The sequence below is a fragment of the Pongo abelii genome, chromosome 11 (assembly GCF_028885655.2).
Source record: "Pongo abelii isolate AG06213 chromosome 11, NHGRI_mPonAbe1-v2.0_pri, whole genome shotgun sequence".
NCBI lineage: Eukaryota > Metazoa > Chordata > Mammalia > Primates > Hominidae > Pongo > Pongo abelii.
This window is the reverse complement of record NC_071996.2, coordinates 120067527-120093601: the sequence shown is the minus strand read 5'-3', so window position 1 is coordinate 120093601 and position 26075 is coordinate 120067527. Positions and strand designations below refer to the sequence as shown.

Sequence of the window (26075 nt, the reverse complement as noted above, 5' to 3'; positions counted from 1 at the left end):
AAATACCTCTGCAAAATGACAGAGAGGGAAGTGTCACTCCAATCCACCTTTCTTCCCTCTAAGAATCCCACACACAAGGACACTTTAGGCCACCATGCAAGGTTTTCAGACTTAGCATTTCCTCCAAAGTGTCCATCTCTGCAACTCACTGCTCTCAATAATGCTGTTGTATGAATGTCCATTTCTGCAGGTACACAACACACACGCACACACATACAGAGAGAGAGAGAAAGAGAGACAGAACCTCCCTGGCCAACGTAGCTGAAGGCAAGTGGTCACCTCTTCATCATGAGTACAGAAACCCCCTGATTATATCCTCTTCTCCAGACTTTTAGGGGAGAAATTCAATTTTTCTTCTTTTTTAAATTTAGCTCACCAGCCATCACTGGCCATCCTACACTACCTGTCCCCCAAACACACACCCCACATGGAAACAGACACCAGCATAGAGTCAATTGCAGAAGCTTAGGAAGATTTCTTGGGCACGGTATATCCAGTTGGCTAATAAGAAAATACGTCTCCCTTCAGCCTGTGCCTTGACTAGTTAAGGGATAGGAGGGAGGGGGAGACGAAGTTACTCTCCTCATTGTGTTCACCCTGCTCCGAAGAACTCTGTCTTCCACTGGCCCCTCCACCTCCTCCCCATTCTCGGTAGCCCCAGCCTGTCCCCCTTGCCCCTTTCTTACATTCCGTGGGGAGGAGGGCGCTGTTCAGGGAGCGAAGGGGAGCCCCCTTGTGTCTAGAAGGCCTCTCCCCACCCCCACCCCGTGTGAGTTTGTACTGCAAAGCTCCTTGGCATCCTTGCCTGAGTTGGGTGTTGGGAAGCTCAAATTGCAGCTACAAACTGGCTGGCAGCCAGGGGCCGGCTATTTAAAAGCGCCTGCTCGCCCGGAGCCCGTAGTCTCTTTGGAAACTTCTGCAGGGGAAAAGAGCTAGGAAAGAGCTGCAAAGCAGTGTGGGCTTTTTCCTTTTTTTGCTCCTTTTCATTACCCCTCCTCCGTTTTCACCCTTCTCCGGACTTCGCGTAGAACCTGCGAATTTCGAAGAGGAGGTGGCCAAGTGGGAGAAAAGAGGTGTTAGGGTTTGGGGTTTTTTTGTTTTTTGTTTTTTTAATTTCTTGATTTCAACATTTTCTCCCACCCTCTCTGCTGCAGCCAACGCCTCTTACCTGTTCTGCGGCGCCGCGCACCGCTGGCAGCTGAGGGTTAGAAAGGAGCGGGGTATATTTTAGATTTTAAGCAAAAATTTTAAAGATAAATCCATTTTTCTCTCCCACCCCCAACGCCATCTCCACTGCCTCCGAGCTCATTATTTCGGTGGTTGCTTGGGGGTGAACAATTTTGTGGCTTTTTTCCCCCTTTAATTCTGACCAGCTCAGGCTTGACGGTTTCTCCGGCCTCCGCTCACTGCGTGCACCTGGCGCTGCCCTGCTTCCCCCAACCTGTTGCAAGGCTTTAATTCTTGCAACTGGGACCTGCTCGCAGGCACCCCAGTCCTCCACCTCTCTCTACATTTTTGCAAGTGTCTGGGGGAGGGCACCTGCTCTACCTGCCTGAAATTTTAAAACAAAAACAAAAACAAAAAAATCTCCGGGCGCCCTCTTGGCCCCTTTATCCCTGCACTCTCGCTCTCCTGCCCCACCCCGAGGTAAAGGGGGCGACTAAGAGAAGATGGTGTTGCTCACCGCGGTCCTCCTGCTGCTGGCCGCCTATGCGGGGCCGGCCCAGAGCCTGGGCTCCTTCGTGCACTGCGAGCCCTGCGACGAGAAAGCCCTCTCCATGTGCCCCCCCAGCCCCCTGGGCTGCGAGCTGGTCAAGGAGCCGGGCTGCGGCTGCTGCATGACCTGCGCCCTGGCCGAGGGGCAGTCGTGCGGCGTCTACACCGAGCGCTGCGCCCAGGGGCTGCGCTGCCTCCCCCGGCAGGACGAGGAGAAGCCGCTGCACGCCCTGCTGCACGGCCGCGGGGTTTGCCTCAACGAAAAGAGCTACCGCGAGCAAGTCAAGATCGGTGAGCGCGCTCAGTGTGCCAGTCAGTTACGCGGCGCACGGGCGGGGGACACGGGACCGGCTGGGCCCGCGCGCTTTGCGCAGCAAGTGGCTTCGAGCTGGGGTGCAGCTCGGGAGTACTCGGGGAGGGTCCTTGCACCTCGGAATTGGAGCCCTGGAGGATCCTGCTACCCTGGGGAACTGTCTAGCCGAGTCTATCCCAGCTCGCTCTTTCTCCTTTCTCCTACCCACACCTTGCCGCCCCTCCCCCTACTCTGTCCGAATACTGATTCTGAGCTCCTATTCGGTCACAAGGTCCAAATCCCCTGGTACCCTATCTACAGTCTGAAAGAGTGTATGTTACATTATCAACTCCCTCCTCCACCCTCCTCGCGCCCCGCATACGTTTTTTTCTGAACTTGGAAAAAAATCTCTTTTGTTAAAATATTATTTTAATTGCGGCCTCCCATCTTCTGAGCTAATTCCACCTTTGTCCCTCTTGGCCCCTCCACCCCCTTGCCTCCAGACGTTTCTATCCCTCCACCCCTACACACACACCACAAACACCCCACATCCTTGGTAGCTAATGCCTTTCGGGTGGGAGCCCTAAGCCCCTCCCATGTGCATAACCATTGCTTTTGATTGAAGATGATTGCCTGTGGTAGATGGTAAAACATATTTAACTGCAAAATGACTTTTATTTTATCCCAGGAAGGGAAAAAATACTTTAGGAGCGCGGGGGTGCGGGGTGGGGGTGGGGAAGAGTAGGAAGGAAGGGTTTGGTATTCTGTGCCTGGTGTTCGTTTCTGAATCTAATTCCTTTTCCCCCTCTCCAATTCAGATTTTACCTAGGATGAAAGGTGGACATAGGGCTGGGAGGCAAAAGAGCATGTGAGATTCAGACCTTTCAACTTCCTCGCCTATGCAGATTCCTGGCACCACCACCACCTCCACCCCCGCCCCGCAATTCCTCCCTCCGCAATCCCCCCACCCCTCCCTCCCCAATCTCTTAAACCAGATCACAAGTGGGTGTGGATTAAGTGCATGAGGGGCCCTGGAAACGCAGAATGCAATATTCAGGGGGCGGAGACAGAAAAGCCACGCACTGGGAGCCTCGCCTCCGCTTGCCCCGCCCCCGGGTTGCGCCGCCCCCAAATTCTCGGCGCCAGGAGTCTAGGGTTGAAATGATTGACACAGCTACTTGTTCAATCAGAGCAGTTCTACCCCCTTAGACTGAGTTTCTTTTTGGAAAGAGTTACCTGATCTTTAGTTTAAAAAAAATTAAATTAAATTAACTACATAAAAGTCTGGGTTCTAAGACGTCAAACTGGCTATTGATTCTCTCCAAAAGGGGTTAAAACTTGGCTAAACAATGTTTATTTGGCGTAGTTTAGTTACGGAGACAGTTTAGTTACGGGGGCAATCCCCTTCTCCCTCCCTGTCCCTTTCCATTACTCACGAGCACCCTAACATGAGTTTTCTGAAGCGCAAATTTCAGTTACTATAGTGCAGGAGAGGAGTGCGTCCGCGCTTGCCAGGAGGCCGGAGAGCTTCCTGTGTTCAGCCTGCGTCCCCGCAAACCCTGCAGGGTTTGAGTGGCGCAGGCGCCAGCCCCTCTAGCTTTGCAAGAGGTAGTCGATCTCCAGGTTGCAGCCTGCAAAAAGAGGAAAAGGGGAGGACGTGCAGACCCTGGGAACCCCAGAGACCGGCTTGTGAGATTATTTTTATTAAGATCCACTTTTCAAAGGCGGTCCTGCCCGCCTTCATCTTGGGGGATGTGGATTTGGAAAAGCCTAGCGGAGGGGGAAAACATTAATTGATTTCCCGGCTTGGAAGCGACCGCCCTGGATAACAATCCAGTCACACCGAAAGTACGTAAGCTGTCACTCAGCCGCATCCTGGCTCCACTTATTATTTGCCAAGCGTGTAGTGTGATGTGGCTAGTGTGAAGGGTGTGCACGCAGGGCGCACGCGCGCGCAATTGCTAGGCGAGCACGGAGGGCGCATCACACACACACACACACACACGACTCTTCAGTCCCAAGCAAGATCCCCTGTAGAATTCCCTGCCGCCCCTTGCTCAGCCCCCACCTTCTGAGTGCCTTTGGGCCAACCCGAAGCCGCCTCTTCTACCCGCCCCCTCCGCAGCACTCCTCTCCGACTCCACCCCGCCGAAGGCAGGTGCCCGGCCGGCTGCTGTTGCGGGTTGGCGGCGCTCCACCGCGGCTGGTGCCGACATCTTCTTCCAGAACAGATGGGATGGGAGTGGGCGCTCCTGGAAAGGGCGTTTTAGCCGGACAACCATTGGGCGGGTCCCCAAAAAGTTGGAGATGGTGTAGAGACCGTTCTTAAGGAGAGAGAAATGGACAGAGAGAGGGAGAGTGCCCTTTTGGTCCTTTAGCCAAAATTCCTGCTTCCCAACCCACCTCCCACCTCCCTCCTCTCCCCCACCCCCGCCAAAATCTGAGCTTGCAGACATGGATTTGCCCCCTCCCTCCCGCAGTTGCAGCATACACACACACACACACACACACACACACACTCTCTCTCACGACATATATCTATATAATGCGTATTATATATTGTATATATGGTATATACTATATTATATATATTTATATGTAACCAAACATGTAGAACCCAAAAAAGGTGCATTTCTGGAATCAGAAATGGGGAGCAGAGGAGAGTGAGGTGGCAGGCAGCCAAAGCCTCTGGGAGGGAGAGGAGAGGGCGGAGAGGGTGTTTTGCTAGGCTGTTGCTGAGCAACTGGAGAGGGAGTGGGCCCGAGAGCAGGGTGCTGAGAGCGAGCCTGGCTCTGCATTTCATTCTGGCCAGTTCAGGAGCAGAGATAGATACGGAAAAAAGAATGTGTGTGAGGCTGGAGGGAGATGAAAGACGGGAGTTATTTGATGGGCAAAGCTCAGTAAATAGCGGTGAGTGGAGGGAGTCAAGGAAGTACTGGGTTTGCTTTCGGGCATTTTTGGTGGGGAATGAGGTTTGATGGGCTGGTCCCCAGCATAGATACCGGGGTTCAGGTAGGTCTCCTCTGTGCTGGTGAGACATTCAGTTTGAGATGTAGGGAGCCGTGGGCTCTGGCTTTCGGTTCTGTCATTAAGAAATGAGACACCGTGGGACAAAAAATAGGCTTCTGGAAAAGAAAGCAAAAGCATTACCTAAATAAAAGTGAATTCAGCCTTTGCTTCTTTGAGGGGTTTGGCCTCCATCACCCTGGCTTCAACTCCAAGCCTGGTCTAAAATGCCATGTTGAAGTCAAGTTCCAGAGTTAGGTTTATTGGCCAAATTTATGTCTGGGTTGAGCAAGATCATGGAAAACTGAAGGAGCCAAATTCCTTTCCCACCCGCACCCCCTCCCTCTGAAACAAGTCTTTGAGAGGATGGCGTGCCCTAAGCCAACCAAAACGGGAGTTGGGAAGATGAGATGGGGCTTTAACTGGACTTTTCTTGCCACCTCCGCCCACCGCCCCCGCCCCCCCTCCCAACCTTTCTGCTGTGTCAGCTCAGACTGGAAGAACAAGCAGAGTTAGCCCTAGTGAGAGCTCATTTTCTTTCCATTTCTCTTTTTCCACTTTCTCACCCCTCCCTCCTACTCTTCCCTCCGACCTTCTCCATCCACCTCCCCCGAACCCCACCCCAACTCTAAGGCATCCCCTGAGGGCTTGAGTTTTAAGTCAGAGCAGCTGTGAGTTAGTCCCGGGGCTTGGGCTGGATTTAAGCAGGCAGGTGGGCCTGCAGCTGCAAAGGGTGGACCAGCCTGACCCTAGGAGCCAGAGGTCATCGTGAGGGTTACAGCAAAGGGCATGGGAGCAGGAATTCCCTGCAGAAGCCCGGGCCCCCTTAATGGAGCGAAGAAGAAGCCAGCGGGAAGGGGAGGTAATACTTGTCTAAAGTTTCTACTTTGTACCTGAGCAATGCCTATGAAACTTTTAAGATATTTAGTGTGTGGAAAATAAAACTCTGGAGAAGAGATCACCACACTCCAGACCCACTACATCCAGAAACTGGAAGAAGATCGTAAAGAGCAGGTACCAACCAGGGGCCAGAGCAGAAGGGAAGAGTGTGGGAGAATGGCTGCGTTGAGTCCAGCAGGCGATTTGGAGGGGTTTGTTTATTTTTACATTTGCTTTTTCTCTACAGTTGGTCCAAAAGCTGCAATTCCCAGAGACTATCCTTAAATTGCAATCTGGACATGTTATTCAAAACAGTAAGACTGATTACACATTGATTACATACTTGCAAAAATAAATAATAAACAAGGAAGGCAGTGTAGGCTTCTACTCCCCTCCCCCAATACCGGTGAAATCCCCCGCTTTTATTTCCAGTTTCGTTTCTTTCCATAAATTCTGTTATGATGTCATTTCTCTCTCTCTCTTTTTAAAAAAAATATAAATCCAGAGGAGTGACTGAACATCTCTGTGAGGGGGAGAGGTTATATTCCCATCTTGGCCACTATGCTGTTGATTTAGAGCACCTAACCAGGTTAGTTAGTTAGTGCCTGGCCACTCAGCTTAGCTCAGTCCTAGTGTCTCTCCAGGAATTGTCTGGGTATTGGCCAAAGAATGTTAAAGCTGGAAGGAACCCATAGCCATCATCACAGTCAAGGTCCTAGTTTTAGGATGAGGATACTGAGGCCCTGAGTGGGAAGTCACTTGCCCAAGATGTGGCAGCAGGTTAGAGGCAGACAAGGGCCTGTCAGCTCTTCCCCGCAGGGGCTCCAGCACTGCATTCAGCCATTCCTGGCTTTCTCGCTAGTCATTGGGGCTCATGCCTGGGCCTGGGCTAACCTGCAGTAAGGCCTTTGGCAAACACTGCCAGATGCTATCACCCCATGACATAAGAACCCACAATCTGAAGGCGCTCTGTTTTAGGGGCAGTAGGAAAAGGAGTGAAGTGGCCCCAAAGTGGAGAGGGCCACAGTCTCTTATTTTCACACCCACTTCTGTCCCTTTTTCTACACAGTCTTGCATACAAGCCTGGCTTAGGCTAGTGGTTTGGTCAGGGAAAGAGGACCAGGAGGGTGTGAAGGAGGGGTGTTCAGCCCAGCTTTCAGGTCCATGCGCCAAACCTCATTTTCTACATGACAGGAAGCTCTCCTGATGTGGAGAGGCAGGCAGGCCCTGGCTGCCTCTGAGCTGTGCAGCGGCCTGTAGTCTTGAAGAACACGGTGCAGAAGTGGACCGCTTCCAACAGCACAGTCCTCACGTGGTGCCAACAGAAAGCAGAGACCGAGGGAGGGTGTGGTTGGATGGGGTGAGTGCAGTAACTAGGAAGTTCTGCATCTGAAAGAGAGAAGGAAAACCATACACCACCAAAGCTGATAAGGAAGAGAGCATGAGGGCCCCCTGGCTTTCATAGGCAGGTGTATCTCAGATCTTTCAGCAGGAGAGGAGAGATGTGCTTCCAGAGGGCAGCTGGGGACTTCCGGTTGTGCTGCAGGAAGTGCTGAGAGCCATTCTAATACATCCTAGAGGCCGTGGCAGCTCCTCCTTCTGGGATGCTTAGGAAGGAGGCAGATAAGATAGGCCCCTTTTTCCAGTAAGTCAGACCTGCCAGGTGAACTATAGGAACATTTTAAACGAACTCAGTTATCTCATGTTTGACCCCTCAACCTAAACCATCAGGCCCCTTTCCCTGGCCTAAAATAAGGTCCCACTGAATCTGCACTCAGAGCCAGGCCTCAGATGACCTCTGCTGATTCTCTGAGTTGTTTTATGTGGGTTCCAGTTATCCCGAACTGGGACTGTGACACCCCTCTGTCACCTCAGCGAGGATGACTCTTCTTCCAGATCATTTAGAATAGCACTTCCAATTAAAACATAATACAAGCCACATTTGTCATTTTTAATTTTCTGGTACCACATCTTTTTTAAAAAGGTAAAAAAAACAGGGAAATTAATTGTAGTAATATATTTTAACTGAATATATCCAAAATATCCTTTCACCACAGGCTCAAAATAAAACAATTATAATGAGATATTTTACATTCTTTCCTTCATATTTAGCCTTTGAAATCCGGTATGTTTTTTACACTTACAGCTCATCTCAATTCGGACACTAAATTTTCATTGGAAATACTTGATCTGTATTTAGATTTCATAAAATTTACAGTTGAAAAAGCAGAGTCACATACCTGAGGCATCCCATACATACTTTAAAATCTTTCCAATAACTGAGTTGAGTATCTGTTCTTAAATTTAAACTCATTAAAATTAAATAAATTTTAAAATGTGGTTCCTCAGTTCCCCGGGCCACATTTCAGGTGTTCAGTATGTATCTGCATGTGGCTAGTGGCTACCAGCAAACCCCTCTCTCACCTGAGAAGGAAACTGCTGTCCCCACTCTTTCCTTTTGCTCCCAAAGACTCAAAAAAGAGGAGTCTCAGCTTTCGTTGACAGACAGGGCTCCCTTGTTTGGTCCCTGGCAGAGCCTGGGCACCTTCTTAGGGGCCTCAGGAGAGAAGCGTAAACGCTACTTCCTCCCTGCCACCCCCTTCTGGTCATGCAGAACTTTAGGGGGATGTGGCTGCGGCTGGCAATGTTCTGAACTGGCTGTGATGGGTCATGATCGGAAAGTGGCCAGGAGAAAAGCAACCCAGTGCTTCCTCCAGAGGCTGCTCCCCACCTATCCCTCAACCATTACCTTCTCATTTGGGGAATGTATGGGGAACAGACAGACACTTCTACTGAGTATGCTCCCCCTTCCCCAACTCCAAAAGAAGCTTGACTGGAGATTCTCAGCCAGGGACTTGTGCATCAGCATGTATTTCCTATGTGTACAGTTATCGCCAGCTGCTTCCCAGGGACCAAGAAATGTGAACCAGAGTCACAACCCCAAATCCTAGTTTGGCATCAGAAAAAAACAAGGAGCCTCTCTTTACCTGTGGTCCCTGGACAGTGGGGCAGATGTAAGTGGGACCTCAGCCCCTTACTCTGTGAGGTGTCACCTTCCCACCTGTGGCATCTGCACTGTGGAGGGTGGTGGGCCCCCTTTTCTCTATATGTCTTCAGGGAAGGAGACTAAGTGCCCTTAACACAGCATGAAGGAATGCGGTTAGGCAGAGGAAGGACTCCCGGGGGAGCTCTCTAAGTGGAGATGGGTCCACAGAGCACCTGTGCCAAATCCTTCTCACCTGGTGAGCCAACACTTTCTGGAAGACCTTCCTGCAGTCCAAGGAGCCTTAGATCTGGTGGTCTACAAGTAGGCATTTGTCAACCAGGTGTCACAGCAATCAAATTTTTAGTTGATGATTGGAACTAGGGAGGTGGTAGGAAACAGAGCGCTACAAAGGCAGAGACCTGTGCTGAGACTGAATTAGCACGCATCACCCTGATTAATCCTCAGAATATAATGGAGAAAGGGCCATTGCCATCCTCCCCATAACGCAGGTGAGAAAACCGAATTGGAAAGAGCAAGAAGAAAGTAAGGTCTTTGGGAGGCTGAGGCGGGTGGATCATGAGGTCAAGAGATCAAGACCATCCTGGCATGGTGCTGCGTGCCTTTAGTCCCAGCTACTCGGGAGGCTGAGGCAGGAGAATCATTTGAACCTGGGAGGAGAGGGTTGCAGTGAGCCAAGATCATGCCACTGCACTCCAGCCTGGTGACAGAGTGAGACTCCATCTCAAAAAAAAAAAAAAAAAGAAAAAGAAAGAAAGAAAGGTCAAAGTAAATCTGTACCAAGATTTGTTTATTTAGTTTTAGAAACAATGTCTCAGTCTGTCACCCAGGCTGGAGTGCAATGGCACAATCATGGCTCACTGCAGCCTCCGACTCCTGGGTTCAAGCCATCCTCCCTTCTCAGACTCCCCATTGCTAGGACTATAGGTGCACACTGCCACACCCGGCTAATATTTCATTTTATGCAGAGATGGGGTCTTGCTGTGTTGCCAAAGCTGCACCAGGGTTTACTGAGCTATTGTCAACAGCTTCATCTTCCTCCCAGAAAGGGCAACTGAAGGTTTAAGGTGGCACAGTTTGCTGTACCTATTCAGTAGTAGAGCTGGGATTTGAACCCAGGTGGTCTGGTTCCTGATTCTGAACGGTTATCCACTATACTACATGGTGTCTGTATTTCTCTGGTAAGGATAGAGATATATTCCCAGCTTGGCCAGCTTTGCTGTTAGTTTAGAGTACCTAACCATGCTAGTTCTCCTGGCCTAAAATGGGGTAGGGGGGCTCAGCTGGGTACACCTATAGCCCTCATCATCCAGTCAGTAGTTCTGTGAGTCTGCTCAACTCCCCTCTGGGGTCTTCCTCCTGGCTTTCCTCCATTCTTACAGCTGCTTTTTAGGATGATAGCTTTGAGGGTTTGTTTTTTTCTTGACAGGTTAGTGCTCATTTCCTCCTCAGCCCATAATTCAGGTTAAAAAAACCCAGAACATGCATGCCTATTTCTGACGATCGAGTAAAAACAAAAACAAACAAACAAAAAACAAAACAAAAAAAAATGTCTTCTGAGAGAGACTGGCGCCAGGCAGATGCTGGTTAGAGATGGGATGGGTAGGAAAAGCAATGATGTTGCCACTTCCCTGGAAGGCTCTACAGCGCCTTCCCCTGCGCCACAACCACTGTGGCCTTTCTCCTTCTGCAAATGCACATACACAAGCGCAGAAGAACCATTTGACATCCACAGCTGTGAAACAGACTTCAAGAGACTGAGACATGTCTTATATTTTTTAAAAGTGAACAGCCAATCCCTCATGCTTCTACCAGCCTTGTGTTGTAGGGAGGAGCTGGTGGCTGCAAGTTGGCTAGGGACCTAGGGTTGGCAAGGGAGGAGGGGGACTGCAGAACATTCTAGACTGGGCCTCAATATTTTCATCCATACCCAGGCACAGGCCAGTGCCGTCAGGCCAGCACTGACCAGTAGGACTTTCTGCAATGATGGAAGTGTTGTAGGTCTGCAGTGTCCATATGTGGCCACAAAGTCCTTGAAATATGGCTAGAGTGACTGAGGAGCTGAATTTTTCATTTTATTTAATATTTATTTAAATAGCCACATTGGCTAGTAGCTACTATATTAAATATATACTATATTAAATATATACATATATATATATATATATATATTTTTTTTTTTTTTTTTTTTTTTTTTGTCTCACTCTATTGCCCAGGCTGGAGTGTAGTGGCACGGTCTCGGCTCACTGCAACCTCTGCCTCCCAGGTTCAAGTGATTCTCCTGCCTCAGCCTCCCAAGTAGCTGGGATTACAGGTACACACCACCATGCCCAGCTAATTTTTGTATTTTTAGTAGAGACAGGATTTCACCATGTTGGCCAGGCTGGTCTCAAACTCCTGACCTCGTGATCCACCTGCCTTGGCCTCCCAAAGTGCTGGGATTACAGGCGTGAGCCACCATGCCCGGCCTAAGTAGTACATTAATATGTAGTAGACTTAGGCCAAAGAGAAGCCCAGTGAATCCAGGAGCACCCCTGCTGTTTCTCGCACCCATGATGCTCATCTGTCTGCCTCCCTGTGCCCTGCAGCAGGGTTATCTTGCTTCAGGGCAGGGGCGTGGATGAGATAACTTCCCAAGGCATGCACTGGGCTCTAAGCCCCAGCTTATATTACAGAAATACTTCTCTTTGCCTCTTGGGCAGATTTACACATCTCTCCATTTAAAGATTATTTATTGAATACTATATGCTGGTGAGACAAAGAGAAATGACAAAAGCTCTGCCAGTAAGAAGTTGGCTATTTAAATTCCACAGAGGGGACTAGAATGAAACCCAGAAGAAATTCAGCTCCCTTTTTCATTCTTTGTAGAGAGATTCTAGGCATCCTCATCTTATCTTCTGTCTAGAAAAAGAGATGGGAGAATCTCCCCAGGTCTGGGTGGCCTGGCAAAGCCCGACACTCTTCCTGGACTGTGAATTTCAAGGATGCCTCTGTTTCTTCGATTTTTGTAAGCTAAGGCACAATATCTGGGTCACCTAGTTTTCTCTTACAATTGATTATTAGGTCAAGCGAGATAGAGTGATAAACTAACACCAGCCCAGGAACAGGCTGTTAATAGCACCGGGGTGTGACTAAGAGGTCCGGGGGTGGGGGGTTTAGATTTTAAGCAGGCAGGTCTCCACCTGGATCCATCCATTGCTGTGACCAGCAAGCAAGGTGGAGTCAGAACCCTTCAGACTCTGCTGGAAGAGAACAGCCGTGGCAAAAGGGCAGGTTTGGAGAAAGTGGTTGAGCTTGGGCAGGGTACATGCGTTGTGCAATTGTGCAGCATGGAATATTTCTCACTCTAAGATGTCTCTGGGTCTGTAGCAGCTGGGCTTGCATCATGACACTCTCTGTGTTTGCCAGGACATAGAGAATGGTGCAGTCCTCAAACACGTGTTCATGTTACCATGGGGAGAGGCCGATGTACCTTGTGTGCCTCTGTGGATGCTGCTGCACTGGGGTGTATGGGGAACTCCTTATGAATGAAAGAGGACTGAGTTGGCCACCCAAATGTGGCAGGGGCTAGAGGCATTGGAGAGCCAGTGGGAAGGACTGGAGATATTATATAGAAGCTAGAGATTTAGATCCCACCCCAAAGGTAAATACTGTATCCAGATAATATTATCATCATCCCCTCCCTTAGTCATTGAATAGGATTATGAAGGTAAGGTCTGGCCTCCATAGATCCCAGCAGGAGAAATGGATGCTGAGCATTCCACATTTCCCATCCTCTGCAAAACCCTCTCAGAACAGCATCTCATGGGCGGGGAAGTCTGGAATATGTCTCCCTTCCTTCCTGGATCATTTTTCAGTTGCAGGTTACAGAAACAGCAGAATGCCATGCACAAAGAAGCCCTGTTCCCCTCTCCCTCACCTGCCTTCACTCTCCCACACATGGGTTCTCTCCGGGCCTCACTTGTTTGTCCCCCTGACTCTTTAAATATATCCTGCAGACACACTAACAGAAGGAAGGAATTTATGTGAGTGATTATTGCAGAAGTAGGAGAGGGAGGCACCCAAATTCCACATTTATTTTTTCTTTGAGACAGGGTCTTACTCTGTCCCCCAGGCTAGAGTGCAGTGGAGCTATCAAAGTGGAGCAATCATGGCTCACCTCAGCCTCAGCCTCAACCTCCAATCTCCAACCTCCTACCTCCAACCTCCCACCTCCCGGGCTCAAGCAATCCTCCAGTCTCAGCCTCCTGAGTTTCTCAGACTACAGGCGCACTATGCTCAGCTAATTTTTGTGGGGTTTTTTGTAGAGACGGGGTTTCACTATGTTGTCCAGGCTGGTCTCGAACTCCTGGGCTCAGGCAATCCACTCACCTTGGCCTCCCAAAGTGCTGGGATTAGAGATATGAGCCACCGCTCTCAATTCCAAATTCCAGATTTTAAAAACACTTCCAGGCCGGGCGCGGTGGCTCACGCCTGTAATCCCAGCACTTTGGGAGGCCAAGGTGGGCGGATCACGAGGTCAGGAGATCGAGACCATCCTGGCGAACACGGTGAAACCCCATCCCTACTACAAATACAAAAAATTAGCCGGGCGTGGTGGCAGGCGCCTGTAGTCCCAGCTACTCGGGAGGATAAGGATGAGGCAGGAGAAGGGCGTGAACCCAGGAGGCGGAGCTTGCTGTGAGCCGAGATCGCGCCACCGCACTCCAGCCTGGGCGACAGAGCGAGACTGTCTCAAAAAAAAAAAAAAAAAACAAAAAAAAAACAAACAAAAAAAAAAAAACAAAAAAAAACGCTTCCAGTCCCTAGAAGTGTGCCCATGCTGTGTGGTTGTCAGTCTCCCACGCCCTCTGCTGGCCACATGGAGATATTGACCTGTTTGTCAAACAGGTTCCAGAGCTGGCTGACGAGTTCTTTTGCTGTTCCTGGGCAGAACAATCTTCACCAGGAAGTCCTCCCGGATATCCTGCCTAGATCCTTTCTGCAACCTCAGTTCATTTTCTCTTGATGAAATAGCTCCAGAGTAGCCAGTCTACTTGTTCCTTCTTGTTTTATCTAAAACTTAAACTCTTCCAAAATTGAAAGCCTATTTATGACTCAGCCACAGAGCAGCTGAGTCGGGCTAGCTGCTTCTGGCACTCAGCTCCAGTCGTACTTTCCAGCCCTTTAATCTCCGTGGCTCTGCCCTGGCTCCCCTCCAAGTTTCCGCTGTCTCTCTGGAGCCTACAGGTGACCACAAGACCCTGATTAGTATCTTCGACACTGGACTCTGCTGCTGCCTAAGGAATAGGTCCCATGGGGTTAAGTGGCACCAGAAACCGGGAGGCACATCAAAACGTTAAGCCTGCTCTTAAGAAGCAGCCAAAAAGCTTGCAAAGCTGGGGAATGTGTGCCCTCAGGAGACTTGCCTTGGGGAGGCTGGGAAAAGCAGAGAGTTTGCAAAAGCATTTTGAGTCCCTTAAATGAAGAGAGATATGAGAATCTACATTTTGTATGCCAGTATCATGGTTGCTTGGCCCCAGGGCAGTACCTGAACACTTTCAAAGAAAAGAGTAAGAGAGGTCAAAATAAATTTACCCCAAGGTTTATCAAACCGTTGTCAACAGCCCCATCCCCCTCCCAGAAAGGGTGACTCAAGGTTAAGGACAGCCCACAGCACTTCTTAGAAAAAGTCCCAAAAGGTGAAAGGTCTTGAGAAGAGCTGTTGAGGGAAGGCTGTGGGCCACCATGCTTCTGTGTCCCCCAAGGCCAAAGAGAGAATAAACTGAAATGACAGCTGGAGAAGGGCACCCTCTGACCAAATGGACAGAGCCTCCCCCAACAGGTAGCCAGAGGAGGATGGAATGGCACCCCCATTTCAGATGTCCATAAGAACTAGAGAGATAGATGCTTATTTCTGCTTGGACACAGGGGGATGGACTAAATGGCCTACGGAAAGGATTCCAGGAACTGCTACACCAGCCACAGGAGAGAAGCCAGCTTCCCAGGCTCCCTCCCCTTGAAGAGGTGACAATGTGTTGGCTCTCCGGGCCAGGCTGGGGCAGCCCACTGAAGGAGACGCAGAGACGCATGCGCTGGTCAGCAGCCAGCCCACTCCCCCCACCTGCCCTCACTTTATCCAGTTACAATCTTGATTGAGGAAGGGGTCCAGGCTTCTCCAATCTGAACCCCCTCTAGGCTTTCAGTAGCCACCATTTCCTGCCTGCCCCTCCCCCCACAGTAGTCAACTACTTTTTGAAGATTAGAATGTTTGGTGATGCTGAGGTTGAGTGGTGCGGCTCCAGTCCCTCAATAAGACGGGCCCAAAAGCCCTTCTGTGCAATGATTAGCACTCCCTCTCCTTACTGCCTCTTCTCCAAGATCTGAGCCTTGGGGTGAGGCCTGTGTTACTAGAAAACGGAGCCCCAGCCTTTCAATTTGTACAAAGTCCCCAAACCAGCCATGCTTCTCCCTTCCTCCTGCCAATCTCACTTGCGCTACAACCAAGAAAAGTCAGTTTACCCCAGAACATGACCCTTTTAACTAATCCCTAGAATCCTGCATTCCACCTACCAGGGCTGTCACCCTATTGATGAGTCGTCGCAGCAGGGTCTGATAGAACAGAATCGAGGTACTGGGACATCAAGACACAACTGGGAAGAGGGGGTGAGAGGCCAGAAGGGATCCCAGGATTCTCAGGTTGAATTTTATTCAGGAAGAGCCCGCCCACCCCCTTGCTATTTGCTTTCTCCAAGTCATCATCTTCCTCTCCAGTAATTACTTCCCTTCCTTTCCTGTGAATAAATACCCAAAGCAACTCACCACCAGGAATGCTGCGAACCCTTGGAGGCTTCTTTAGGGCAGGGACCTTCTCTGCCAAAGCCTTAAAGACCAGATACCTATTTCATGAGACTTGACAAATCCTGAGCCAAGAGAGAAACAGATGCTTGGGTGCTTCCTGCCACCTGCCATCCTGCCCAGGTTAGGCCAGGTGTCCAAATGCCTTTCCTAACTCACACCTGGAATTTGCCCAGGGCTGCAAGCTCAGAAGTCGGGTTCTATACCTGCCCAGAGGCATAAAACAGCGTCTTCTCGAAAAGCTTCTCTTTCCTTGCACCCCACCCCCACTTCCTGGAATTCTACCCACTTCTTCTGTTCCCCATCCCAGGTGTCTGGCGGCCACTGTTCCTGGGCATCCCAGCGATCATGGAGTAGATGGAGAACAGAATTTTCTTTCACCTCATTTCAGTTATTTAAGGTCACTCAAAGCTTTATTTTCTCTTTCCAGTATTTGAAAACAGAGGGAGGCAATGAAGACAGGGCTGCCCACCTCCACTCACCCCTGCACCTGGTCCCACTGTGGGGCATCCTGGCCACACGCTGCCCGCCTGGAAACAACAATCTAAAGTTCCCCCATTCTGGTTCCTCTGAGGCTGGGGGAGGTCAAGGATCTGAGAGGAGAAGGGGACCCAGGGATGGATGGCTATGAGATAAGAATTTAGGGGAAATCTGCACACCAAGAAAAGGCCGGACGGGTGGAATTAAGGATCAACAAATACATGAACAAAGTCTTACTTCTCTAAAGGTCAAAAGCCAGCTAAGTATAGACTGTCACCAAGCCACTCCTATATATAACTGTCCCGGTCTCAGCCAGCTGTCGGCCTCTCTCAGTCCAGAGCTGAGTAACGTCCCAGCCTCCCAGGCCCCCGAGCATGGTGCCAGTTCTGAGCCAGAGCGGGAGGGAGGCCTCCGACTTCCACTTGGCCCCACGCCGGTCCCCTCCGGGCCTACATTTCTGGCTCTCCCCTCCCGTCCTCCTGCCATTTATGAAGGTCCTCACCACCCTGCTGCTCCAGACCCCAGGACCCCCTCCTCCTAGGTTTCCCAGGTCCAAAGAGACCTCAACATCCAGCAGCTCTGAAAGTGCAAAGATCTCACTAACAGGACAGCCTTTGCCCTTCTTGTCCATGCCCTGACTGTGTCGTCTTCCTCCATGGGCCCAGATTCCCGGGTTCCTACTTCTCAGCCCCACCTCCAGCCATGTCCCATCTACTTGGCCATCCCCCAGCAAGCAAACCGTTCACTGCCACCTTCATCCTTGCAGAGGCCACTTTCCTCGCCCTTCCTCCTTCCTGCCCCCGGAAGGCCCGCTCCGTCCTCACCCATCAGTCCGTCAGTCTCTCGATTCTCCTCTTCTGTGAAGTCTCCCTGCCTGCACTCTCTGCTTGACTCCAAGCATGCCAGAAACTTCCCGCCACTTAAATGAGCATTCCCTCTGCTTCTTGGTTCTTATCCCCCTGCTTTCAGGGTGTGCTACAGGAGGGCAGAGACACATCTGCTTCAGCCTTTATTACTCCCCTCACCCCAAACTGCTCAGCCCTGGGCTTTGGCCGTGTGCACCTTGGCCCATGGGGGCTGACCCTCCGGCTCCTTCTCCTGCAGAGAGAGACTCCCGTGAGCACGAGGAGTCCACCACCTCTGAGATGGCTGAGGAGACCTACTCCCCCAAGATCTTCCGGCCCAAACACACTCGCATCTCCGAGCTGAAGGCTGAAGCAGTGAAGAAGGACCGCAGAAAGAAGCTGACCCAGTCCAAGTTTGTTGGGGGAGCCGAGAACACTGCCCACCCCCGGGTCATCTCTGCACCTGAGATGAGACAGGAGTCTGAGCAGGTGCATCTCGCAGATTCCCTCATTCCCTCCCGGCTTTTGACCTTTTCCTGCATCTAAATGGACATTCATGGCGGCAGGAGGTGCTTAGGCTAGACCTGGCAGAGGACCTACAGCCAATCATGGTGGCTCAGCTTAGGACGTGGGAGGAGAGTTTCCAGAGCATACACTTGTCAGGGCCAAGGACTTGTGCAAGTAAATGGGAATAGAGGCGGTGCTTTTTGAGGAGAGTGTGTGCCAGCCCAGCGGCCACGCACCAGGTACCTGGGCCCTGCAGCTGTGTCCAGTCCAAGGCAGAGACTGAATATTCTCCTAGAGCATCTAGAGATGGGCACCTCTGGACATTGTTGCTCAGCAGAAGAGAAAAGCTGCAGGGGAGGGGGTGGCCTGGAACACAAAAGAGAAAGTATGGCTCCGTACCTGGCCAAAGGCAGGCTTTGTATGATCCCAGCGCACATGACAGGTGACAGGGAGAAAAGATCTTTGGTAGCAGATTATTAGAACCAAAGGTGGTGACTTTCCTCCCGAGACCGTTCAGCCCCCACCCCCTGGGCCATTCGTCAGCGCAGCTGGGTGGTTGTCCCTTGGTCTCGCCATGCCTCTCACCCTCCTGTCCACACAGGGCCCCTGCCGCAGACACATGGAGGCTTCCCTGCAGGAGCTCAAAGCCAGCCCACGCATGGTGCCCCGTGCCGTGTACCTGCCCAATTGTGACCGCAAAGGATTCTACAAGAGAAAGCAGGTACGTCCCCTGCCCTGAGCTCCCAGGCTCAGACGACTCCAAAAATGGCACCTGCCAGGAAACTCCACCTTGGGCAAGTGCCTAAGGTTTCCACCGTTAACCACTTAGTGTTTCCCGGGCCTCAGATACCCATTCATATACCACGATCATGACTTTCCACATTCCCTACTATGCTGTAATCCATTTCCTCATTCTGTCCTATGTGGTAATCCACTATGCTTTCCACAGGTCGCCTTAGCTACATGAATTCGTTGCAAAAGGAAACTCTGTAACACTATCGCACAGCCCGTATCATTGGTGCACCACACACTCAGGAATTTAAAGCACATTTTCTCTGTGTACCACCTGAAATCAGCTCATGTCCCTTCACAGCCAGGCTCCCCTTTTGGCAATGGTTCTCAGATTTCCAAGGGCATCCGATCCCTGGAGGGCATGGTTGATGGCTGGACCCCACCCCTGCAGTTTCTGATTGGTAGACCTGGGGTGGACTCCGGGGTGGACACGTGACCCTGATGCTGCTTTAAGGGCACCAGTAATCTAAATGTAAGAGCCAGGCCACATTGGGGCAAATCTTGGCTCTGCCACTTACTAGCTGTGTCCTCTTACTCACCATTTAATGTCTCTGTGCCTCCAGACCCTTGTGTAAAATGGAGAATGAGGAGTGAGTGATTGGTCTTTGTAAAGCACTTAGAACAGTACCTACTGCCTACCAAACGTTGAGTGGTGTCTGGTACATGATAACACCACAAATGATGCCTCCTCCTGTTATTATTATTACCATCATCATTATTATTGGATCATAACTCTCTTGAGAATCCCTGCAGAGTTTCAGGTTGGGGGAACTTGAATGGGTAATATTTAAAAAGGGACTGTAAGCCAGGCACAGTGACTCACGCCTGTAATCCCAGCTACTCCAGAGGCTGAGGCAGGAAGATCACTTGGGCTCAGGAGTTTTAGACCAACCTGGGCAACATAACGAGATCCCATGTCTGAAAAAGAAGGAAAGAAAGGGATTGAAGGAGCTAGCCAAGGGTAGGCTGCCTAAATTCACATTTTCCCTGGGTCTTTCCATGAAATGGGGACACCAGAAACCCAAGGGTCGAGTCTAGAGCCCTCAACTCTCTGGGGATGAGAGTCTTGCCTTGGGGTAGAGAAGAGGCAGGGCAGGGAGGAGCAGAGCCCCGGGGTGCGGCCGTCCTCACCGCCTGTTGCTCTACTCACCCCAGTGCAAACCTTCCCGTGGCCGCAAGCGTGGCATCTGCTGGTGTGTGGACAAGTACGGGATGAAGCTGCCAGGCATGGAGTACGTTGACGGGGACTTTCAGTGCCACACCTTCGACAGCAGCAACGTTGAGTGACGCGTCCCCCCACCACCCTTCCCCCACCCCCTCCCACCCCCAGCCCTGACTCCAGCCAGCGCCTCCCTCCACCCCAGGACGCCACTCATTTCATCTCATTTAAGGGAAAAATATATATCTATCTATTTGAGGAAACTGAGGACCTCGGAATCTCTAGCAAGGGCTCAACTTCGAAAATGGCAACAACAGAGATACAAAAAGCTAAAAAGACACCCCCCCTTTAAATGGTTTTCTTTTTGAGGCAAGTTGGATGAACAGAGAAGGGAAGAGAGGAAGAAAGAGAGGAAGAGAAGGGAAGGAAGTATTTGTGTAGAAGAGAGAGAAAGACGAATAGAGTTAGGAGAAGGAAGACAAGCAGGTGGGCACGAAGGAAATGCACCGAGACCAGGGAGGGGCCCAACTTTCACGTCCAGCCCTGGCCTGGGGTCGGGAGAGGTGGGCGCTAGAAGATGCAGCCCAGGATGTGGCATTCAATGACACTCTTGGGGTTTCCCAGTATGGATTGGTCAGGGGGAGAAAGGAAAAGGCAAAACACTCCAGGGCCTCTCCCGGATCTGTCTCCTCCTCTAGCCAGCAGTATGGACAGCTGGACCCCTGAACTTCCTCTCCTCTTACCTGGGCAGAGTGTTGTCTCTCCCCAAATTTATAAAAATCAAAATGCATTCCATTCCTCTGAAAGCAAAACAACTTCATAATTGAGTAATATTAAATAGAGAGGTTTTCGGAAGCAGATCTATGAATATGAAATACATGTGCATATTTCATTCCCCAGGCAGACTTTTTTTAGAAATCAATACATGCCCCAATATTGGAAAGACTTGTTCTTCCAGGGTGACTACAGTACATGCTGAAGCGTGCGGTTTCAGCCCTCGTTTAATTCAATTTGTAAGTAGCGCAGCAGCCTCTGTGGGGGAGGATAGGCTGAAAAAAAAAGTGGGCTTGTATTTATCTACAAGACTTCATATAGTCATATATAGGCATATCTTTTCTTTTTCTTTGTTTTTTTCTTTCTTCCTTTCTTTCAAAGGTTTGCATTAACTTTTCAAAGTAGTTCCTATAGAGGCATTGAGGAGCTTCCTCATTCTGGGAAAACTGAGAAAACTCATATTCTCCTAATACAACCCATAATAGCATTTTTGCCTGCCTCGAGGCAGAGTTCCCCGTGAGCAATAAACTCAGCTTTTTTGTGGGGCACAGTACTGGACTTGACAGTGATTCCCCACGTGTGTTCATCTGCACCCACCGAGCCAGGCAGAGGCCAGTCCTCCGTGGTGCACACAGCACACACCTCAGTCCATCCCATTTTAGTCCTTAAACCCTCAGGAAGTCACAGTCTCCGGACACCACACCACATGAGCCCAACAGGTCCACGATGGATCCACCAGTCCCACCCCAGCCTTTTCCTTTCATCTGAACAGAACATGCATTTTTGGAAGCCTCCCTCACTCTCCACGCTGGCAGAGCAGGAGGGAGACTGAAGTAAGAGACGGCAGAGGGAGATGGTGGCAAAAAGGTTCAGATGCAGGAGAACAGTAAGATGGATGGTTCCGGCCAGAGTCGATGTGAGGAGGAACAGAGGGCTGAAGGGACAGGGGGCTGACTGTTCCATTCTAGCTTTGGCACAAAGCAGCAGAAAGGGGGAAAAGCCAATGGAAATTTCCTTAGCTTCCCCACCATCTGTATTTCCTGGGATTTGAGAGGAAAGAGAGGAAAATGGGGGAATGGGTTGCAAAATAGAAATGAGCTTAATCCAGGCCACAGAGCCAGGGAAGGTGAGTAACTTTAGGAGGGTGCTAGACTTTAGAAGCTAGATAGGAAGAATCAGTCGAAACTGGCCATGCTTTGGAAGGGACAAGGGTATGCGCTCCACTGCCCACCTTCAGCCTGCAACAAGGGACTGAGGCCCACGAGTCTTTCCAGCTCTTCCTCCATTCTGGCCAGTCCCCGCATCCTCCCTGGGGTGGAGGATGGAAGGAAGGCTGGGACAAGCAGGGAACGCATGATTCAGAGATGCTGTCACTCAGCAGCCAGATTCTGAACCAAGAAAACTCCAATTCTCCAATGACTTCCTCAACCAATGGGTGGCCTTGTGACTGTTCTTTAAGGCTGAAGATATCCAGGAAAGGGGGCTTGGACACTGGCCAAGGAGACCCCTTTGTGCTGTGGACACAGCTCTCTTCACTCTTTGCTCATGGCATGACACAGCGGAGACCGCCTCCAACAATGAATTTGGGGCTACGAAGAGGAATAGTGAAAAAAGCAAATCTGTTTCAACTGATGGGAACCCTATAGCTATAGAACTTGGGGGCTATCTCCTATGCCCCTGGACAGGACAGTTGGCTGGGGACAGGAGAAGTGCTCAATCTTCATGAGACAAAGGGGCCCGATAGGGCCAGCAGCCACAAGGACTTGACCTGCCGAGTCAGGATGCCCCATCTCTCTGCACAGCTGTCCCCTAAACCCAACTCACGTTTCTGTATGTCTTAGGCCAGTATCCCAAACCTCTTCCACATCACTGTTCTTTCCACCCATTCTTCCTTTGCATCTTGAGCAGTTATCCAACTAGGATCTGCCAAGTGGATACTGGGGTGCCACTCCCCTAAGAAAAGACTGAGCCAGGAACTACAAGCTCCCCCCACATTCCTCCCAGCCTGGACCTGATTCCTGAGAGGGGCTCTCTCTTCGCGCACTGTGTCCGGACTTTGAGCAGGCTTCTGCCCCTTGCATTGGCTTTTTGCTGCCAGCCATCAGGTGGGGGATTAGAGCCTGGTGTGAGTGCGCCAGACTCTTCCGGTTTCCAAAGTTCGTGCCTGCTAACCCAAACCTGTGAGTCTCTTCTGCATGCAGGAGTTTCTCCTGGGCAGCTGGTCACTCCCTAGAGAAGCTGGGCCTTCGTGGACACATGGAACTAAGCCTCCCAAATGGGAGGTCTGGCTGAGCCCAGGGTGGGGAGACCCTGGGAAGGGAGGCACTGGAGGAAGACGGCACCTCTTCCCCCGTGGCAGGGTGTGAGGGAGGCAGGTTTGGAATGGTGCGAGTATGGCAATCTAAGCAGGGGTCTCTTTGACTCCAGGCTGGCCTTTGGCCGACTGTCTGCTCACCCAGAGACCTTGGACTCCGGGCTATTCATGGCTCCGGGTCTAAGTGCTGCCCACTCCCACAATCACACCCACAGAAGGTCTCTCCCATCCCCTTTAGATTCGTGCCTCACTCCGGCAGTGGCGAAAATGCCTCTGTCTTTCCCACAACTGCCAGGAGATAGGGAAGCCCAGCCAGGACTGACCCACCCGGCAAAGCAGGGCACATGGGGAGGAAGAGACTGGAACCTTTCTCTGACAGCCAGGCCTAGACAGACAGGCCTGGGGACACTGGCCCCATGAGGGGAGGAAGGCAGGTGCACGAGGTCCAGGGAGGCCCTTTTCTGATTATGCCCCTTCTCTCTCACCCCATCTCCCCACCATCACCTCTGTGGCCTCCATGGTACCCCCACAGGTCTGGCCTCCCCTAGAGGGTGGGCCTCAACCACCCTGCTCCCACCACGCAGCGGTTAGTGAGACAGGGCTGCCACGGCAACCGCCAAGCCCCCCTGAAGGTGGGACAGTACCCCGGACCCATCCAGTCACCCCTGAGAGGGCTCCAGCCCAGAATGGGAACCTCAGAGAAGAACTCTAAGGAGAAGAATGCCCATAGCGTCAGAGAGCACATGTCTGGCTTCCAAGAGAAAGGAGGCTCCGTTTTGCAAAGTGGAGGAGGGACGAGGGACAGGGGTTTCACCAACCAGCAACCTGGGCCTTGTACTGTCTGTGTTTTTAAAACCACTAAAGTGCAAGAATTACATTGCACTGTTTCTCCACTTTTTATTTTCTCTTAGGCTTTTGTTTCTATTTTAAAACATACTTTCTTGGTTTTCTAATGGAGTATATAGTTTAGTCATTTCACAGACTCTGGACTCCTCTCCTGAAATCCTTTTGGATGGGGAAAGGGAAGGTGGGGAGGGTCTGAGGGGAAGGGGACCCCAACTTCCCTGTGCCTGTTCACCCCACTCCACCGGTCCCCGGTCACCAGCCGGAGTCTCCTCTCCACCACCACTGTCACACAGTAGCCCACATGGATAGCACAGTTGTCAGACAAGATTCCTTCAGATTCCGAGTTGCCTACCGGTTGTTTGTTGTTGTTGTTGTTGTTTTTCTTTTTCTTTTTTTTTTTTTTTTTGAAGACAGCAATAACCACAGTACATATTACTGTAGTTCTCTATAGTTTTACATACATTCATACCATAACTCTGTTCTCTCCTCTTTTTTGTTTTCAACTTTAAAAACAAAAATAAACGATGATAATCTTTACTGGTGAAAAGGATGGAAAAATAAATCAACAAATACAACCAGTTTGTGAGAAAAAAAAAAAGCGGAAAAAAAAAAAAAAAAAAAAAAACCACCTGAATGCGGAAGAGCTCGGCTCCTGTTTAGCATTTTGTACTTAAGGAAATAAAAAACCAACAAAGGATCTCACATTTTCTTAAAAAGTGAAGATTGCTGTATACTATTTATTCAACTTATAATTTATGTTACTCCTTGATCTTTGTCTTTTGTCATGACAAAGCATTTATTTAATAAAGTTATGCATTCAGTTAGCCTGCGTTGGCTTCCTCCGAGGGCTCAGGGAAGGCAGACAGAGGGAGAGGCAAGCCCCTGATTCTCCTCAGGCCACAGCTGAGAGGGGATGGAGAAAGGCCCCCGGCGGGATCAGGGCTGAGCAGCCACATGGTCCAGAGAGAACCCCCCATCCCCCAAGACAAGCACTCCCACTGGAGCTCCAGCGGCACCTTCCCCATCTGTTGGAAAGCCACCACAGTCGTGGAACCCAGGGCAACCTACATAACCTCCTCAGGCCTCCATTTCCTTGTGGGTAAAACCTCATAGAGCTGCTGTGAGGATTCAACCAGTTAATGTCCCCAAAGCCCTGAGAACTGGGAATATTCAGCACCTGTTCCCCTACTGTTCTATTAACGATTATTACCATCTTTTCATCTCAGCCCTTGCTATGAAGTAAAGTGGCCTTCATCCACCCTTAGACAAATGAGAAGTTTCTGCTCCTTGGAGAAGATTTTAAGGAAGCCATTTCTAGAATGTTCCTCATTCCCTCCTCCCACTGCCTTGTAAGCTCATAACTCCTGGGAATCTCTGGCCAAGATAAAGTCTCCCTCTGGTTCCTACCCAACCTCCACCGCTGTCTGTGCCCAGTGAAGAGGAAAACCCAAAATGGCACCCCTGATGTCAACCCCTGGGCACTGAAGAGTACAGTTCTTACACCCTCCGACCTTCTGCCGCCTCACCGTGTTGCTTTCCTCCTTCCTAGGCCCCTTCATCCCCAGGCTTTTCCCCTATGGCCCCTCCTGATTCACAGAGCTGCACAACACACTGCCCCTTAGGCACCCCACTGACCGCACACCCCAGAGCCTCAGGCCCAGGAGCACAGCAAGGAGACGGAAGCGGTGGCACCCTCACTCTGCCCAGCTCAATGGCTGAGGCCGCCAGGAAGCCATGTGTCCCGTCCTGTCCTAGTCATGGGGCAAGAGGAGTCACCGGGGCGTCCCTGCCTTGCCGATGGCCTGATTCGTCACCAGGCACACCTCCTTCTGGGGTGGCTGAGCCGCTTCCCTGGCACCTGTCAGCACCGGGTCCCTCAAGTTCACAGAGTAGTCTATCCAGCCGAAGAGCACAGGATTCGGATGCCTGTCGCTCAGCCCGCCCTGCAGTCACCTGGGCAGCCAGGGAGGCTCCCACACGGCTCTCTCAGGCTACTGGGGCCCAGCAGTGGAGGTAGAGGAGGAGGAGGTGGAGGATGCATTAGGAGGTGCACAGAGGGACAAGGCACCGTCTCTGTTTTCATTTCCAGGGGTGCCTCAAGTTAGGGGACAGGAAGAGGAACTACGGGAAGGCCTCCCACGTGTCACCTCCTGCCCCCAGACTGTCTCCTGGCTTATCCGGGGGAAGCTGCTCACCCTACCATTGCAGGCACACTGCCTAGAGCAGGTGCCAGCTGGGATCCTTCTCCCCATTGCTCCTCCCCGGAGGCTCTCACGCCCCGCCCCCCACACAACCCTATCCCCCACCACCGTGGTCCTCTCCTCCCCTTTCATCTCCTCCTACCCATATAACCCACATCTGTGAATCCCTGCTCACAGCCCGTGGCCATCGAGGATTCCGGCTCTGGACGGACTACTCCACTCCTGTCCCCCCACCACCCTGCACCGCCCGTGCTCAGTGAGACAACCCATACAGCCCCTTAGCGATAGCACCATTCCCCTAGGGTCCCCTCGGTTCAGCAGCCCAGAAACTGTCTCCCACCCTCTCCCCAGTGGTATGCTGCTGGTCCAAGCACTGCCACACACCATCTGCCTTCCCCTCCATCCACTTAAGCCACACTCTGA

General features: G+C 51.1%; 1 protein-coding gene across 1 annotated transcript; it reads left to right on the top strand.

Moving 5' to 3' along the window:
- Positions 1 to 375: 375 nt before the first annotated feature.
- Positions 376 to 24275, top strand: IGFBP5 (insulin like growth factor binding protein 5). Its single transcript, XM_009238079.4, has 4 exons — positions 376 to 2007; positions 17319 to 17548; positions 18168 to 18287; positions 19514 to 24275. Exons 1-4 carry the CDS (start codon positions 1671 to 1673, stop codon positions 19643 to 19645), a joined length of 819 nt encoding a protein of 272 aa, XP_009236354.3. The 5' UTR covers positions 376 to 1670; the 3' UTR covers positions 19646 to 24275.
- The last annotated feature ends 1800 nt before the right edge of the window (positions 24276 to 26075 follow it).